This window comes from Elephas maximus, chromosome 10 (genome assembly GCF_024166365.1).
Source record: "Elephas maximus indicus isolate mEleMax1 chromosome 10, mEleMax1 primary haplotype, whole genome shotgun sequence".
Lineage (NCBI taxonomy): Eukaryota > Metazoa > Chordata > Mammalia > Proboscidea > Elephantidae > Elephas > Elephas maximus.
Window position 1 is genome coordinate 107,990,642 of NC_064828.1, and position 17,213 is coordinate 108,007,854.

At 47.3% G+C, this 17,213-nt stretch overlaps 1 protein-coding gene across 1 annotated transcript; it reads right to left on the reverse strand.

Moving 5' to 3' along the window:
- Positions 1-2,681: 2,681 nt before the first annotated feature.
- On the reverse strand, positions 2,682-16,478 carry SERPINA11 (serpin family A member 11). Its single transcript, XM_049898325.1, is given in 6 exon segments — positions 2,682-2,888; positions 4,815-4,962; positions 6,432-6,705; positions 11,857-11,997; positions 12,000-12,501; positions 16,195-16,478. Coding segments are annotated over 5 exon segments (1,266 nt in total). The 5' UTR covers positions 12,499-12,501; positions 16,195-16,478; the 3' UTR covers positions 2,682-2,684.
- Positions 16,479-17,213: the final 735 nt, after the last annotated feature.

A 17,213-nucleotide genomic window follows, 5' to 3' on the forward strand; every position in this document is an offset into this window, starting at 1 on the left:
TCTGACAGATCTCTGAGCATATGAATACAGCCATTACTCACTTTCCACTTCAAAGCTATAGGAAGCTATAGAGAATGGCAGGTTGCCCCGTGACATGGGGCAGGCCTTGTGGGGTTTTTCCCTCTCCAATAAGAGAAGTGGTGGCCACAAACCCAGGAGGCAGGGTGGGGTGGGGTTGGAGTGTGGAGGATCTGGGGGTGCTGGATGGGACGTGGGAACCTGTGTTGGTGGCCTGGCAGAGAGTGGATGTGGATGGCCAGGCCAGGGCATGGTGCGGGGGTGGACTTCACCATGCAATTCCTCCGTGTCTTGTCTTTTACCAGGCCTCACCCTTCTCAGTATGATCCTTGCCCTGTTGCCAGATGGCTTTCCCAATCACCACTGTGTCCACACCCACACCAGCTCACCAACCTACAGTTATTCCCCATAGCCTGCAGGACAAGGTTCTCACCCTTGACCTTGGCATCCAAAGTGTCTAACCTTTCACCTCTGAATACCTCTCCAGCATTACAGTCCACTATGAACCTACCTGGAGTCCTGGGTGGTACAAATAGCTAATGTGCTCTTCTGCTAACTGAAAGGTTGGAGGTTCAAGATGACCCAGAGGCACCTCAGAGGAAAGGCCTGGTGGTCTGCTTCCAAAAAATCAGCCGTTAAACCATATGGAGCACAGTTCTGCTCTGATGCTCATGAGGTCACCATGAGTCAGCATCGACTTGGCAGCAAATGGTTGGTTGGCTGTGATCCTATAGAAACTTTCTGCACCTGCTAAGCTGATTTTCTCTCCTCTTGTCAGGCCCTACCTTTTCCTTTCTCTCCCCAGTGGCCAGTGCCCCTAGGCTATCTCCCTGGCCCTCTCTCAGACTCATCCCCTCTTCCGCTTTATTTAAGGCTTGCCTGTTTTTCATGATTCAACTCAGGTCTCACCTCCCTTGGGTGGGGGTGGGACCTTCTACTACAGGCATCTTCTGGGCTGGCTCCTTCCTAGACATGCACCACTACTGCCACCCTGGAGGCTGTGGCCCAGACCCCACTGTGGTGATGGCATTGTCATACGCATGGAACGTGCCCGTAGCTAGGTTGGTGCCCCTCTATGTTTCCCACCAGTTTTTGAGGGATGCCACTTAAGACTGGAGAGTCACTGTGTGGGAGCAGGACCTCTGACCGCTAAAAGATTCTCCACCTGAACTGAATGTTGTTAGCTGCCTTCAATCAGCCTTGATCCATGGCAACCCACGCACAATGGAACAAAACGCTACCTGGTCCTGTACCATACCCATGATTGGTTGCTGATCAGACCATTGAGATCCATAGGGTTTTCGTTGTCTGATTTTTGGAAGCAGATTGCCAGACCTTTCTTCCTAGTCTGTCTTGATCTGAAAGCTCCACTTAAACCTATTCCGCATTCTAGCAACACCCAAGCCTCCACTGACAGATGGGTGGTGGCTGCACATTGACGGCAGTGGTGGTTCAGTGGTTGAATTCTTGCCTTTCATGCCGGAGACCTGGGTTCAATTCCCACCAATGCACTGCTCAATTGAATTAAAAAACAATACAAAACAAAACCCGTTGCCATCAAGTCAGTTCTGACTCCTGGAGACCCCGTATGTTACAGAGTAGAATTGTTCCACCGGGTTGTCTTGGTCGTTTTAAGGGAAGCCAGTTGCCAGGCCTTTCTGCTGCAGCACTGCTGGGTGGGTTTGAACCGCCAACTTTTAGGTTCCAAGTTGAGTGCTCAGCATTTGCGCCACGTGGGGACCTTTCTCAATTAACTACTGTCCCCAAATCCATCTCACTTACCATGTTTTTTCCCTAAACCTGTTGTCCCACCTGGCCATGCTGCCCCTCCCACCGCCGTGATCTTGGGTTGCCCCTGGGCTCTGGCTCTCTTTTCTTGCTGTTGCTTTGCCATCCCTACTGGGTTGACCCATTACTGCACTGGCCCAGCCTCAGTATCCCTTCTCCTCGTGCAGCGTGGTTGGGAGTCCCACCCAGCTCCCACCTCCTCTCAAGGCTGGCGGTGATGCTGCAGGGTGCCCTTACTCTGCTGTCCAGCTGAGATGGGCTGCTGTGAAGGGACAGAATCACTTATACCTCCTGATGTCCTTTGTGCCTTTTCTTGTGACCCTTACCCAAAGGACTTCAGGAAACATCTGCAGTGGTGGCGGTGGTTTTCCTTTTCAACTTCCTGACCACTGTTGGACACCAGATTCGAGGGGATCATAGGATGAATGGATTTCCTGGGTGGTACGAATATTTAATGGCTGCTAAAAAAAATTTTTTTTTTTTTAATCAAAAGGTTGGCAGTTTGAGTCCACCCAGAGGTGCTTTGGAAGAAAGGCCTGGTGATCTGCTTCTGAAAAATCAGCCATTGACCACCCTATAGAGTGCAGTTCTGCTCTGATGCACGTGGGATGGCCATGAGTTGGAACTGACAGCAACTGATGCTGGTGCGGTATGGAATGAATGCTAAAAGCTCCTCTTGGAGCTGATCCTTTCTTTCAGGTATTGCTGTTCGATGTTCACAAAGCCCAAGGCCAGCTTTATTAGGATCTTCACACATTGATAAGTGGTCCTCACACAGCCCCATGAAGCAGATGGCTGCTGGTCTCTCGGTTCAGTCTGGGAAGAAGGGGGCCCAGACCTTGGGACAGAGATCAGACACCCCTGGCCTCCCGCCATAGTCACCCCGCGGCTGGGTTGACTACTTTTCCCAGGAAGAGTAAGCTCTGGGTGGTCACATCCCAAAGGAGCAGCAGAAAAGGCCTGTTGAAACGAGCATGAGGAGCTGCCGTTGTGTTCAGAGACTGGGGCTGGGAGAGGAGGCCGGAGGCAGCCCCAGCTTCGGTCCCCTTCTCGTTCATGTCCACCACTGCCTTGTGTGACACCTGGGAACAGAAAAGGAGGCAGAGATGGTGTCAGTCCGGAGACCTTCGAAGGGTACAGGTATGGCCTTCTGCTGCACTTCCTGCCTTCCTGGGAGGCAACCCCAGAACTTCCTTTCCTTTCCTCTCTTCTCTCCTGTGTTCTCTCCCTCCATCGTGTTCTGAGGGTTCATCCTGACAGTGTCCTTTGCCCTTTGACAGGGGGACAAATGGGCCGGAGCAGAGCCGAGGGCTACCCCAATGTGCATTAGGCTGCAAAACTTGGCAGTGGCTTTTCGGAGCATTCCACAAACACCTGGGTACTCGTGGCACATGCCTCGCTGTCATCTTCTGCTCCGAGCTGCACTTAAACTCTCTAGGCCTCGTTGTTCTCATCTTTAAAATGGATTGGTGAGCCTAAGTCAAAGGTTCTCAAACTGAGCTCAGCGGGGGTCCCCTAGAAGCTTCTAATAGAAGCCTCAGGGCAGAAGACCAGGTGGATGGTGTTCCCAGCCCCCCAACCTGCCTCCAAGACAGGAACTCATCTTGTAGCTCATTTGCAGCCAGTGTCCTAGGAAGAAAGGGTCCTGAGGCTTAAAGAAATATTTGAAAAAACACTGGCCTTGATGATCCCTTTGATGTCTGAAAAAAAGATATGAAAAGATAAATCCAGCATCAGAGGTAACTGTGAAAGAAATTCTTTAAAAGGCAAGACTTTTTTTTTCTTGTTTACCCTTTCAAATACACACACCTGCACACACCACACACACGCCCACACACACATGCACACACCACACACACACACACACACACAAGAGCACACCCTGATTGCTGCCTTGGTTTCATATTCAACTCTCAGCTGGTTTCTTTGGAAGCTCAGAGCAAAGGCTCAGATGGTGATTAATGACTCTAGTCTTAAAAAAAAACAAAAAAAGACAACCAACAGCAAAGAGCAAGGAAGGGCCTTGGCTCTTTTCCCTCCTATTGTATCTCTCCCTCCTGATTAAAAAAAAAATCCATTGCCATCCAGTCAATACCGACTCATGATGACCGACGTGACAGAGCAGAACTGCTCCACAGGGTTTTCTTGGCTGTAATCTTTATGGAAGCAGATAACTAGCTCTTTCTTCCATGGAGCTGCTGGGTGAGTTTGAACCATCGACCTTTAGGTTAGCAGGTGAGTGCAAACTGCTCGGGCCACAGGGAGCTTCCCTTCTTAGCGGATTATAAACCCTCACCCTTCCTTGTAACTTGCAGTGGCTTTTGCCGGAGAACGCAGCCCTGTCCATCGACACTGGCCTTGACTTTGGGGCCTACTTTGGCCAATGGCACGTAAACAGCCATGACGTAGGCCACGTGTGGGGAGAAGCATTAAAAGCTGTTGCACATTCTCTCTTGTCTTTTTTTTCACTGCTAGAAGAAGGGCATGTCCCAGATAGGGGCTTCTCCTCTAGCCTACATCCTGGAAGGAAGAAGACATGTAAGCAGATCTGTAGCCAGGTGATTGTGACTCACTTCTGACACACAAAAGCGCTGATACCATAAGGCGCTGAGATTTGGGGGGTGCTTGTTACTGCAGCAAAGCTGACTAATACCCCACAACTCTTTAGAGCTACAACAAAGGTGGGTAGCCTTTCACCACCTGCCCTAGGAGGAAGTATAAGCAACAAAAATAAAGCTATTCCCACACTATTCTGACTCTGAGGTGACCCCAGGTGGGTCCACCCTATTCAGAACCTCTTATCCGTCTCCGGAAGAACATAGACTTCTAGAATAAGGGATGGTGGAAAGGGAGGTTCCTGTGAGCTCTTTGCTGGGCAATAGTGAAGAGAACCCTCAAAGGCTGTGATATTGAAGAACCAGAAAAGACAAAAGAATGGGGAACTTGACATTCCAATGCACCATGTGTCAAGGGAGGAAAGAACTCCCAGCCCCATGGTCATCCCTTACCCTGGAGATGGTTTTGTTGAGCAGCCCGGTGATTCCTGAAAAGTCGGCTTCTAAGTTGAATAGGCTGGTGAGACCAATTCGGGGCAGTATCTCTTCCAGGTTATACATCCCGGAAATGGAAAACCTTGGCAAGTGCAAATCTAGCAGACTGGAGAGAGAATTAGACAGAGAACGGTGCTGCCACGTTCTGCTTGCTGCACTAGCGTGACTGTGGGCAGCCTGAGCTGTGGAAGGGAAGCGCTTCCCAGTCTGAGGGGGATCAGTCCTGAGACGCTGCCCGCTAAGCTAGAACGTTCCACTACCCAGAACTCCCTTTTATCAGACCTCACAGATGCATGGCTGCATCTGAGATGCCTCCTGGCACAGCCCTGTCTTCATCATCTCTGTTGTACGTATAGAGGGCCTTTTAGGAGCCAGACCCTGGGCTAAGTTTTTACAAGGCTTAGCTGACTGAGTCCACGTAATAGTCATGTAAGATAAATGTTGTTCACGCTCTCCTACCTCCATATCTGCTTCTTCAGAAGTCATGTTGGTTCAAACTTCCAAACTATATCCTAAATCCACACACCAAAAAACCAAACCTGCTGCTGCCAAATTGGTTCCGACTCATCATGACCCTGGATGATAGAGTAGAAGCACCCCATACGGTTTCCAAGGAGTGGCTGGTGGATTTGAACTGCCGGCCTTTTGGTTAATGGCTGAGCTCTTAACCAGTGCGCCACCAGGGTGTCATCCTAAATCCACCCACTAGTATTCCCCTAATATAGGCCACCATCACCTCTAACCTGCCTGACTTCAGGTACCTCATGACCAACAGCTAAGCCCAGCCGGCCCACAGAACCCAGAGAGAGAACAAATGTTTGTGTTAAGCCACTCCGTTTTGAGATGGCTTGTTATGCAGCCATAAGTAACTGAGGGCCTGATTTTATCCCAGAGCAGCTCATGAATGAAGACACGTCCCAAGAAGGAAGTAGCTGGCGAAGGGGTCTGGGGAAACCAGAAAGAGCTGAAACTGCCATGACAAAACCATTCACAACAAGCAAGTGAAATAAAAGGCAATTGGTTAGTGATCGCACAAAACTGACACTTTGATTTTTGCAATGTTCTTCTCGGTATTTTTTTTTTTTAAGTTATTTTAATTAAGAAAGAGGCAAATTTTAAAAACATACACTGTTGTGTGGGAGTCAGAATCATTCTCAATAATTGTACTTGGTGGGACTTGTTGGTTGTACTCAACCACCTTCTGGTAGTACATTTTTCTTGGGAGGAAGAGGGGAGCAAGAGGAAAGGAGGTCAGAGCTGGGAAGATACTGAGAGAGGGAGAATGGAATGATTATCACCCAAGTGAGCTCTTAGCATGCACTGGGTACCATTCTAAGTATTAATCAATCTTCTGAGCAACCCAATGGGCGGCTGTTACATCCTCATATTTACAGTTGAGGAAATCTAAGGCCCCCCCCCAAAAAAAAATAAAAAGAAAGAAAATTGCCCAAGATCACACAGTTGGTAAAGGGCAGGCCCTTGATTGGGAGCTAGAATCTGGGCTCTTGCAACCACAGTTGTTCAAGAACCACTCAGGTTCATGAGCAAGGTCTGCCAGAAAGGAGTGGCCCTTACCTCGGAAGGAGCAGTTGGTCCCATTTCCTCAGGGTCTCTGGCTGCAACGCAGCCTCCACCTGCTTCATTTTCCCTGGGTCAGGAAGGATCAGCAGAGCCAGCGCGTTTCCGCTGTATTCTATCCGCAGGACGGTGCAAGCCAGCTCCTGGTCATACAGGAACCTGTGCATTTCCTTCTGGTGCATCATGGGGACCCGGAGAGAGGTTCTCTCATCCACAAAGAAGCTCTCCTGCTTCTGGGTCCGGTAGCGATTGAAAGGATGCTTCCACTTGGCTTAGGACACAAAACCCGTAAAACCATAAGAATATCTCTGTTATGGATTGATGTGTGTCCCCCCAAAATATGTGTCAACTTGGCTAGGCCATGACTCCTGGTATTGTGTGGTTGTCCACCATTTTGTGATCTGATGTGATTATTTTATGCATTGTAAATCTAAACCTCTATGATGTTAATGAGGCAGGATTAGAGGCAGTTATACTAATGAGGTAGGATTCGATCTAAAACGAAGAAAAGATTGAAGTTGTCAAGGATTTCATTTTACTTGGATCCACAATCAACAGCCATGGAAGCAGCAGTCAAGAAATCAAAAGACGCATTGCATTGGGCAAATCTGCTGCAAAGGACCTCTTCAAAGTGTTGAAGAGCAAAGATGTCACCCTGAAGACTAAGGTGCGCCTGACCCAAGCCATGGTATTTTCAATCACATCATATGCATGTGAAAGCTGGATAATGAATAAGGAAGACAGAAGAAGAGTTGACGCGTTTGAATTGTGGTATTGGCGAAGAATATTGAATATACCATGGACTGCCAAAAGAATGAACAAATCCGTCTTGGAAGAAGTGCGGCCAGAATGCTTCTTAGAGGCAAGGATGGCAAGACTGCGTCTTACATACTTTGGACGTGTTGTCAGGAGGGATCAGTCCCTGGAGAAGGACTTCATGCTTGGCAGAGTACAGGGTCAGCAGAAAAGTGGAAGGCCCTCAACAAGGTGGAATGACACAGTGGCTGCAAGAATGAGGTCAAGCATAACAACAACTGTAAGGATGGCGCAGGACCGGGCAGTGTTTCGTTCTGTTGTGCATAGGGTCGCTATGAGTTGGAACCTACTCGACGGCACCTAACAACAACAACAGGATTCAATCTATAGGATATTTAGATTGTATTTTGAGTCAATTTCTTTTGAGATATAAAAGAGAGAATCAAGCAGAGAGGAGAGGGATGTCATTAGCACCAAGCAAAAAGAGCCAGGAGCAGAGCACATCCTCTGGACTCTGGGTTCCTGTGCTGAGAATCTCCTAGACCCGGAGAAGACTGATGACAAGGACCTTCTCCAAGGCCTGACAGAAAGAGAAAGATTTCTCCTGGAGCTGGAGCCCTGAATTCAGACTTCTAGCCTCCTAGACTTTGAAAGAATAAATTTCTATGTGTTAAAGCCATTCATTTGTGGCATTTCTGTTATAGCTGCACTAGTTAACTAAGACAATCTCCAAGAGAGCAACTCTGGGCAGACATACACTAATGCACATTGGTTTGGTGACTTCCTCTGGGTATAAGTTTGAGGCAAGGAAATGGGGCCTGTACAGGAATCGGGAGGCTGAGATTTATATCTCACTCAGCCACTAAAATAAGTCATCAGAGTTCGAGCCCTGATGACCTGTGATTTTGCTCCACTTCAGGGCAACTTAGCTTTCAAGATGTCAAGAGTTATTCCCATCTACTAAGCACCTTTTTGGAGCCCTCGTCACACAGTGGTTAAGACCTGGGCTGCTAACCAAAAGGTCAGCAGTTCGAATCCAAATCCACCAGCTGCTCCTTGGAAATCCTATGGGGCAGTTCTATTCCATCCTATAGGGTTGCTAGGAGTTGGAACCGACTCAGTGGCAACAAGTTTTTAAAGCACCTTTTAAGAGTCCTTGGGTGGTGCGAGTGGTTAGCATGTTTAATTGCTAATTGACAGATAGGAGGTTTGAGTCCATCCGGTGGCACCTCAGAAGAAAGGCCTGGCAATCTACGTCCAAAAAATAAGCCATTGAAAACCCTATGGAGCCAGAGCAGAAATAAATGAAATCAAAAACAGAAAAATAATAGACAGCATCAACAAATCCAGAAGTTGGTTCTTCGAAAAGATCAATAAAATAGAAAATCCTGTGGAGCGTAGTTCTACTCCTTCACATACAGGGTCACCAGGAGTCAGAATGGACTCTGTGGCATCTGGTTTAAGCACCTTCTGTGTGTGAGGCGTTAGCTCTTTAAATCTTCACAAAAACTAACATGAAACCAGTATTATTATCCGCGTGTTAGAGACAAGGAAACAGAATTCCTGGGAATTTACGTAAATGCTCCCAATTCACAGAGCCATCAAGTGGCAGAGCTGGGAAGGTCCTCTGAATCTGACTCCATAGCCCAGGTTCTTTGTAAATACTGAGTTCATCCCTCTCTGCCAAGCTGCGTCTGGACATCAACCTGCTACATGATGACCGCTCTCCGGTGAAGCTCAAGGTTCGCCCCCTCCAATTCCCTAATACTCAAACTGGAAAAGGAAGAAGACCCAGTTAATGCAACGTAACGTGTAACACAAACGCCCGTTAAGACACAGTTAGAAAAGCAGACTCTGTCATGCCCACGTGTGTAGTGTCTTCTCTTACTCTTTACAGTCTTCACCCACAATGACGTCCTGATCTGGCCCCCTGAAAACACTGGCCTTGGTGGCAGGGGCAAGGGCTGAGTCATCCTTTCCCTCACGCCCACACTCAATCAGTCACCAGTTAGCATTGATTCCCCCTCCAGAGCCCGAACTTTAGTCAAGGCCGTCATCATACTTTGGACCCCTTCAAGACCCTCCTCACCTGTTTCTACTCTCCCACTCTTACTTTCCTGCAAACCATTTCACAAATTACAGCAACTCCTCTTTCTGAAACAGATACGATCATGTCACTCTGTTGCTTACAGCCTTTGGCAATTCAGGATTCCTCTAGGCTAAAGTCCAGGGTCTGCAACGTTGCCCTCGCCTTCTCTTCAGTGATTCTTGGTATTTCTTCTACGCGCTACCCCTGCGGTAGTCTGTGCTCCAGGCAAACTAAACTTGTTTCAGTTCCTTGAAAATGCAATAGTATCTCTTTTCCCTGGACCTTTGCACATGCTATTTTTCCAACCTGAATACTTCTCCCACCACCTTTTTGCCCGAGTACATCCTACTCATTCGTCATGTCTCAGCTTAGATGCCTCCTCTTCCAGGAAGGCTTCCCTCACTCCTCCAGTCTGGATGGGTGTTCCTTTTGAGAGTTCCATGGTACCCATACCTATTCAAGCAGAGCGTTAGCATCCAGTTGAGCTGTAATTTTCTCTTTACTTATTTGCAACCCCATGGGACTGGGAGACACACAAGGTGGAAAATTATTTATTTATACATTTTCCTTAGAGGTTAGCGAGGTCCCTAAAATGCAGTCGGTACTTCATACGTGTCCTTGGATAAATGAATGAATGAATGAATAACACTTCCAGAGGCCTCAGACATGAGACTAAAGTTTAGCTTGAAATAATTCATTTAGCGAACATTTAAAATGTACTTGGCCCTGTGTTAGACTCTGGAGAATCAAAGATTAAGACTCAGGCCCTTCACACTTCTGGGCAGTAGCACAGATGGCATTAAAGCAGAAAAACTCTTCTTGGGTAAGCACTTAGAAACGATGGGTAAAATATAGGAAAAAATAAATAGATGGCTGAGCTCAAAACCAAGAACAAAAGTTTCCAGAAACAAAGAAGGAAGCCAGATATCTGAGCTGGAGCTGAGGTCATCTGGTTCCCAGACATCAGGCTCAGATACAGACTTTAGGGAGAGGTGCTTGGAACTAAACTCTCTGCAAGGAGTCAGGAGGTAGTTCCTGTCTGGGAAGCCTGGATTAGAAAACTCTGCCCAGGGATGAAGCAGGAAAGGCCAGCACATTCCCAAGACCAAGCATGGAAGAAGTTATCCACAGGAAAAGGTCTATGTTTTCGTGGCCCATACATGGACAATCATATTTGGTAAAGTAGAGGGCCAGCAAAGACGAGGGATGCCCTCCGTGAGGTGGGTTGACACCATAGCCTCAACGATGGACTCAAACACACCAATAATCATAAAGATGGCACAGGCCAGGGGCTGGGGAGTATTGTTTTATTCTGTTATATGTAAGTTAGCCCTGAATAGGAACTGACTCAGTGGCCAGTGGCAGCTGCCAACAACAGCAATAATATAAAGACGTGGTAGTTGCAGTAGAAAAATATGTACACAAGAATACACACGATATAATACCATCTCTGTAAAATGCATAAATGGAATTTCCTATGCTTATGGATACATACTTGTGTGCCAATGGTGTGGATACACAGGCAGGAAAGATACATACCGACCGTAGGATAGCAGGTGCCTCTGGAGAGGAATGGAAGGAGGGAAATGGGGACAACGAAGGACTGAAAAGAATTTGAACTGCATCCGTAATACTGCATTTTTAAAACTAAAAATCTAAAGCAAATGATAAAACTTAACATTTGGTAGTTTTTGGTGGGGGAGTGTATGCATGATTTTTATATTCTCTGTATAGTTCTATATGTTCAAAATGTATCATAATATTAAAAAATAGAATATTTTTCTAAAAAATAAATTGTTAATAGAAAAGTAAGATTGATTCTACAGAAAAGTTAAAATGAAACAGGGATACAGGGAACATGGCAAGAGAAATTGAAACGAAGAATATTATTTACATATAGGACGGTATCTACCAGAAGAAACAGGTAAAAGATCTCAAGGTAGCTGCCTTTGGGAGCAGGGCAAGGGATGGTGGCTGGAGGGGATATAGAAGGTACTTCTTGCCATTTTATGGGGCTTTTTAACCTTGTACTAATGTTTGGTGAAAAAAACTTAATAATGCAAAGAAAGAAAAAAAAAACAAGGAAGGAAGGAGGAAGGGAGGGGAAGGAAGAGGAAGGAAGGAAGGAAGAAGTGAGGGAGGGAGGGAGGGAGGAAGGGAAGAAGGGAGGAAGGGAGGAAGGGAGGGAGGGAGGGAGGGAAGGGAGGGAGGAAGGAAGGGAGGGAGGGAGGGAGGGAGGGAGGGAGGGAGGGAGGAAGGGAGGAAGGGAGGAAGGGAGGGAGGGAGGGAGGGAGGGAGGGAGGGAGGGAGGGAGGAAGGAAGGAAGGAAGGAAGGAAGGAAGGAAGGAAGGAAGGAAGGAAGGAAGGAAGGAAGGAAGGAAGGAAGGAAGGAAGGAAGGAAGGAAGGAAGGAAGGAAGGAAGGAAGGAAGGAAGGAAGGAAGGAAGGAAGGAAAAAGGGCCCCTCTCAGAGCTATGAGTCCAGTTCCCTGAGACTCAGAGGACCTGATTGTGGGGTCTCTCGGGTAAGAGACTTTGCGGAAGGAGGTGGCAACAACCACGTTCGAGCAAGCCCTCACCTTTGAAGAAGATGTAATTCAAGAGGACCACCAGCGTGTCTTGGTTGACCTCTTGCAGGCAGTCCGGGACTTGCCCATATGTTCGCTTTCTCACGTATTCATTGATTTGCCTCGCCATTCCAGTGGTATCCGAGAAATTGCCGAGAAAGCGAATGCACCGTATAGCTCCTTGACGCTGTCCAGAAACCACTGCTGAGGTTTGAGTTGCTTGTCTAGGAAAAGGGAGTTCCCCACTTTTAGTTCAAATTTGGGGCTGGGTAGGTCCAGGGTGTGGAGGAGGCTCTGGAAGCTGTGGTGGAGGTCGGCTTCTGGCGTCTCTGTGAGGTTGAAGCCCAGGCCTTCCAGAATCTGCGTTGAGGTGTTAACTTGGGCCCCAAGAGAGAGCAGGGCCAGGGTGGTGGAGATGCTCACTGGGGAGAAGAAGATGTTTCTGGGGATGTCTGCTGCAAGTTGCTTATACAAACGCAAAGCAAAATTGGTGATTGTGGGTGTGATTTTGCGGTAGGCTGGAGCTGGCTCTGACAGTTGGTCATTGGGAGCTCGAGACACCCCCAGACTCTTATCTCCATGTGCAGGAAAGGGCTGGCAATGGACAGAGGCCAGGACCCCTGCTCCCAGCAGCCATAGCCAAGCTGGCTCCATCTTCTGAAAACAAGATGGTAGACAGGTCACTCTCCTGCATAAATAACTCCTTGGTTCCCCCATTGCTTACACAATACACCCCACCATTGGGGTGCCCTGCAAAGGACAACGTGGTGGATGAGTGGTCAGGATCCTAGACACTTTCCCCAAGGCTTCAATTAGAGCTGCACCCCTTTATCTGCTTTGCATTTTGATAAGTCTAGAAGGTACGGTTGAGTAAAGGAGTCTGGGCTATAGAAAGCTTCGATAATCTATTCTCCTTCACTCCTTCCATTTATCCTTTCCCCTCCCTCCCTCCCTCCCTCCCTCCCTCCCTCCCTCCCTCCCTCCCTCCCTCCCTCCCTCCCTCCCTCCCTCCCTTCCTTCCTTCCTTCCTTCCTTCCTTCCTTCCTTCCTTCCTTCCTTCCTTCCTTCCTTCCTTCCTTCCTTCCTTCCTTCCTTCCTTCCTTCCTTCCTTCCTTCCTTCCTTCCTTCCTTCCTTCCTTCCTTCCACTTATCCTTCCTTCCTCCCTTCCTCCCTCTTACATGGTCAGCTCTATTTTATAAATGGGAAACTGAAGCTCTGCAAGGTGAAATAACTTGCTCTTCCCTTCGTGTGTCTTTTTACTTCTTTATTTCCAGCCATTCCTTCAATAGTCCATTACATTTCAAGGAATTATCTGGTCCAGGAACTGTGGTAGGTACTTGGTAACATAAACATAATCCCTGACCTCCTGGAGCTTACAGTGTAGTTGAGATGACCCTCGACAACTAAATAAGCAAATATATACATAATTGCAATTTGTAAAGGATGCTGTGGAGCAGATGCACAGGACACTGTGACAATGAATGATGCTGGGCTCTCTTGCAGCTAGGTGTGGTCATGTAATGATGCTCTTGATAATGAGAAGGAAAGGTGATGGGCGCAACTCAGAGGCAAAGGAATGCCTTCTTTTCTTGTGGTCTTTCTTTAGCTGGAGCGAGGCTGTGATGCCTGGCCACTGGGACCATGCTGATGAGGGCAACCTTTAAGGGGTGGCAAAGCATGGGCTAGGTGGAGCCTGGGAGGAGAGAGGTGAGAGCTACGGCTCTGTCTCCATCCATTCTCTGTTCATTTGAATATCTCTGGTTGCATATAGTAGCTAAACTCTGTATCCTAATTGATGCAGGGGTTTAGGGAAGATATCCCTGTGTTTTCTCTTCCTCTTAAGTTAGAAAATGTGCTAGAAGAAGCTTCTGTCCACCTCTAGGGGCAAAGTGGTACAGGGGCAGAAGGACCCTTGCTTCAGGCCAGGGATGCAGCTGTGGTTCTCATGGGGACTGTCACGTAGGCAGTACTGCTCTGCCTGCTCTGCTGCCATGCCTAGTGCCCTCTTTTCCTTTCAGGCTGCCACACACATCTCTGTATCCTCCCAGGGACGTACATCCACACTGCTGCCAGCGTGATGTCCTGATTGTGATCTCCTCAGGGAAGGAGGCTATCACCCTCCTGCTCCCTTCAGAGCTGGCTCTCACTTTGTCCCATTGCCACAGTGCTGACCGCACTGACCATGTTGTCAGTCTGTTCTGACCACCTTTGTGTCTTCACCTTTGCACATTCCCACACCTTTGAAACGCTTTGCCAAAACCAGCAACCTTGGGATCAGTCCAAAGCCCTGTGGCAGTGTGGGAGCGATCGCATTTGTGCACACGGCTTATAGCTGCTGGTGCCCTAACTCCTCTGCAAACCACAAAGGCAAGTTGTCAGAAGGGAGAAGTGCTGCCTTGTTATCTGTGATGTCGAAACACGTTTGCTGGTCAAAGTACTGGGGGCACTGTCCCAAGGCCAGACTTATCTCTCCCCACACAACCCAGGGTCAGAGCGGTTAGTGTGTTTCTGTACACCTTGGTTTTTCCTCTGAGGGAGGATTTGGGAGATGCAGAACAATTTTAATAATTGGTTCTTTCCTGGGTAAAATAAAAAATAAAGCTGTGATGAAACTATTTTTGGTTAACTCCTTTTACTCCATTGAACTCACCACCATTTTCTACCCTAGTAAAAAAAAACACCCCCAAAATTCCCAGACTTGTAGAAACAGGGTTGAGTTTATTTCCCAAAACAGGACTGAGTTGTAAGTCAGGAGCCGTAGGTTGGAAGCAAGGCGCTGCTGGTAACTCACTATGCAAGTAAACCTTGTGTTAACCTCAGTGTTCCCATTTTCAAAGGGAAATGATGATGCCTACGTCATGGGGCTCCCTAAGGATTACATGACATACAATACATATACCCACTGGCATCTATAAAGTGCGTAAGGCTAGTATTCTTCCCCTTCCACCAAGGCAAAGTTCATTTCTTTATTCCCTTTTCCAAAAGATCCCAGAGGAAAATGAAGGACTCCATTCATTAATTGTAACATCCCTCGTTTATTAGATGTTTACTATGTGTCAGGGATATTAGATACATTGTATCAGTGGTTCCCAACCAGAAGTGTGTGCAAATACACATGTGTGTATGTGTGTGTGTGGGGGGGGGTGGGTTTGGATCATTTCAATGACTAAAGAAGGAGAATTCTACTGGCGTTTAGTGGGTGCAAGTCAGGGATGCAAAAAAATAGTCTAAAATGGTCACATGTAACGAAGAGTGGTCCTGCCAAATGACGACAGTGCCCTTGTTGAGAGATACTGCTCTATGTCACTTAATTTAACCCGTAGGAGAAACTTAAGGAGTCCCTGGGTAGTGCAAATGGTTACCTGCTCGCTGCTATCTGAAAGGTTGGAGGTTGGAGTCCACCTGGTGGTGCTTGGAAGAAAGGACTGCAGCTCTGTTTCTGAGAAATCTGCCATTGAAATCCTATGGAGCACAGTTCTACTCTGACACACATGGGGTTGCCATGAGGTGGAGTTGACTGGACCTCAACTGCTGGTTTGAGAACCTTAAGAAGTAGGTATTATTACTGTTTTACTCATGGGAACCCTGAAACTCGGAGTCTGAACAAATACCTGGTGAAGCAGGGGCAACATTCAAACTCCAGACCAGGGCTCTTAAGCATGACTGTTCTTTTTTTTTTTTTTAATTGTGCTTTAAGTGAAAGTTTACAAATCAAGTCAGCCTCTCATACAAAAATTTATATACGTCTTGCTATATACTCCTAGTTGCTCTCCCTCTACTGAGACAGCACATTCCTTCTCTCCACCCTGTGTTTCCGTGTTCATTTAGCCAGCTTCTGTCCCCTTCGGCCTTCTCATCTCCCCTCCAGACAGGAGCTGCCCACGTGGTCTCATGTGTCTACCTGAGCTCACTCCTCACCAGTATCATTTTCTGTCTTATAGTCCAGTCCATCCCTGTCTGAAGAGTTGGTTTTGGGAATGGTTCCAGTCTTGGGCTAACAGAAAGTCTGGGGACCATGACCGCTGTTAAGTTAAGCATGACGTTTTTCATAACACAGGATAGCTAGCAAATTAGCTATAACCACACTGTTGTTTGGCTTTGTATTATACTCTTCTGTTTTCCTGCCTAACTACCAGCAATATTTGAGGTTCCTCTCTTGAAGGCCAAGTTTTCCATAAAAGGTTATTGAAAGCCTGAAGTTCCTATTTCAAGACTTGGAAGTGGCACCTAAATGCATTTTTGCTTTCGGGGCCTCACTTCTCCCACCCCTGTCCCTCAAAGCCAAAGAGAGAGAAGCAGCGGCCGCCCTGCCTCTGTCTCGGTCACCAGGGACGCGCCACAGTACTCACAGCAGGGTCACTGGGCTCTCTGCGTCTTCAGCGCCACATCACTCTCCACTCACAGGAAAATGGCGTTTGAAGAGCCCAGCAGCCTCGTCAATATTTGTCAGGTCAATTCCTGGAACTGATTTGGAGACAATGACCAGCAAACAGGAAGGGATCCTTTTTTTCCAAGTAGCTGTCCTGTCTGCCTGTCCTACAAACTCACAAATGAGTTGTGATTCCGGACCAAGCTTAGTTTGAGAATCTTCTGACATTGACGAGATAGCAGGGGGCCTGCTGGTCTGGGTGCTTTGCACATTCCCGGCAGCATTCTTTGTTGATTACTGTCACAACAAAGATGCAAGAGAGGCAAGCTGTGACTGTTTTGTAGATAAGAAACTGACACTCTGTGAGGTTAAGTAACTTGTCCAGAAAGTGGGTGATGGCACATAATCGGAAGACGGAGCTGACTCCACCGCAAGCCTGCGCCATCACGGGTGTAGCAAGCTGTCAGGATGCAAGATCAACATACCAACATCGGTTCTGTGTCTATGTGCTAGCAGCGAACAATCTGAAAAAGAAACTAAGAAAACAATTCTATTCATAATAGCATAAAATAATAAAATAGATTTGTTTTTTATAAATAAATTTAACAACAAAAAAAGTGCATGATACCTACATTAAACACTACACAGCACTGCTGACAGAAATTCGAAAAAGATTTAAATAAATGGAGAGAAATTCCATGTCCGTGTATTTACTACTTGCAAAACCCGTTGCCATCGAGTCGATTCCGACCCTACAGGATGGAGTGGGACTGCCATATAGGGTTTCCAAGGAGCAGCTAGTGAATTCAAACTGCCAACCTTCTGGTTAGCAACCAAATGCTTCACCACTGTAGCACCAGGGCACAGCATTTATTAGAAGGCTCAATGTTGGTAAGAGGACAATTCCCCCAAAATTGGTCTCTAGACAAAATGAAATCTCAGTCAAACTCTCAGCAGGCTTCTCTTCTGTAGAAATCGATGCACTGATCTTAAAATTTC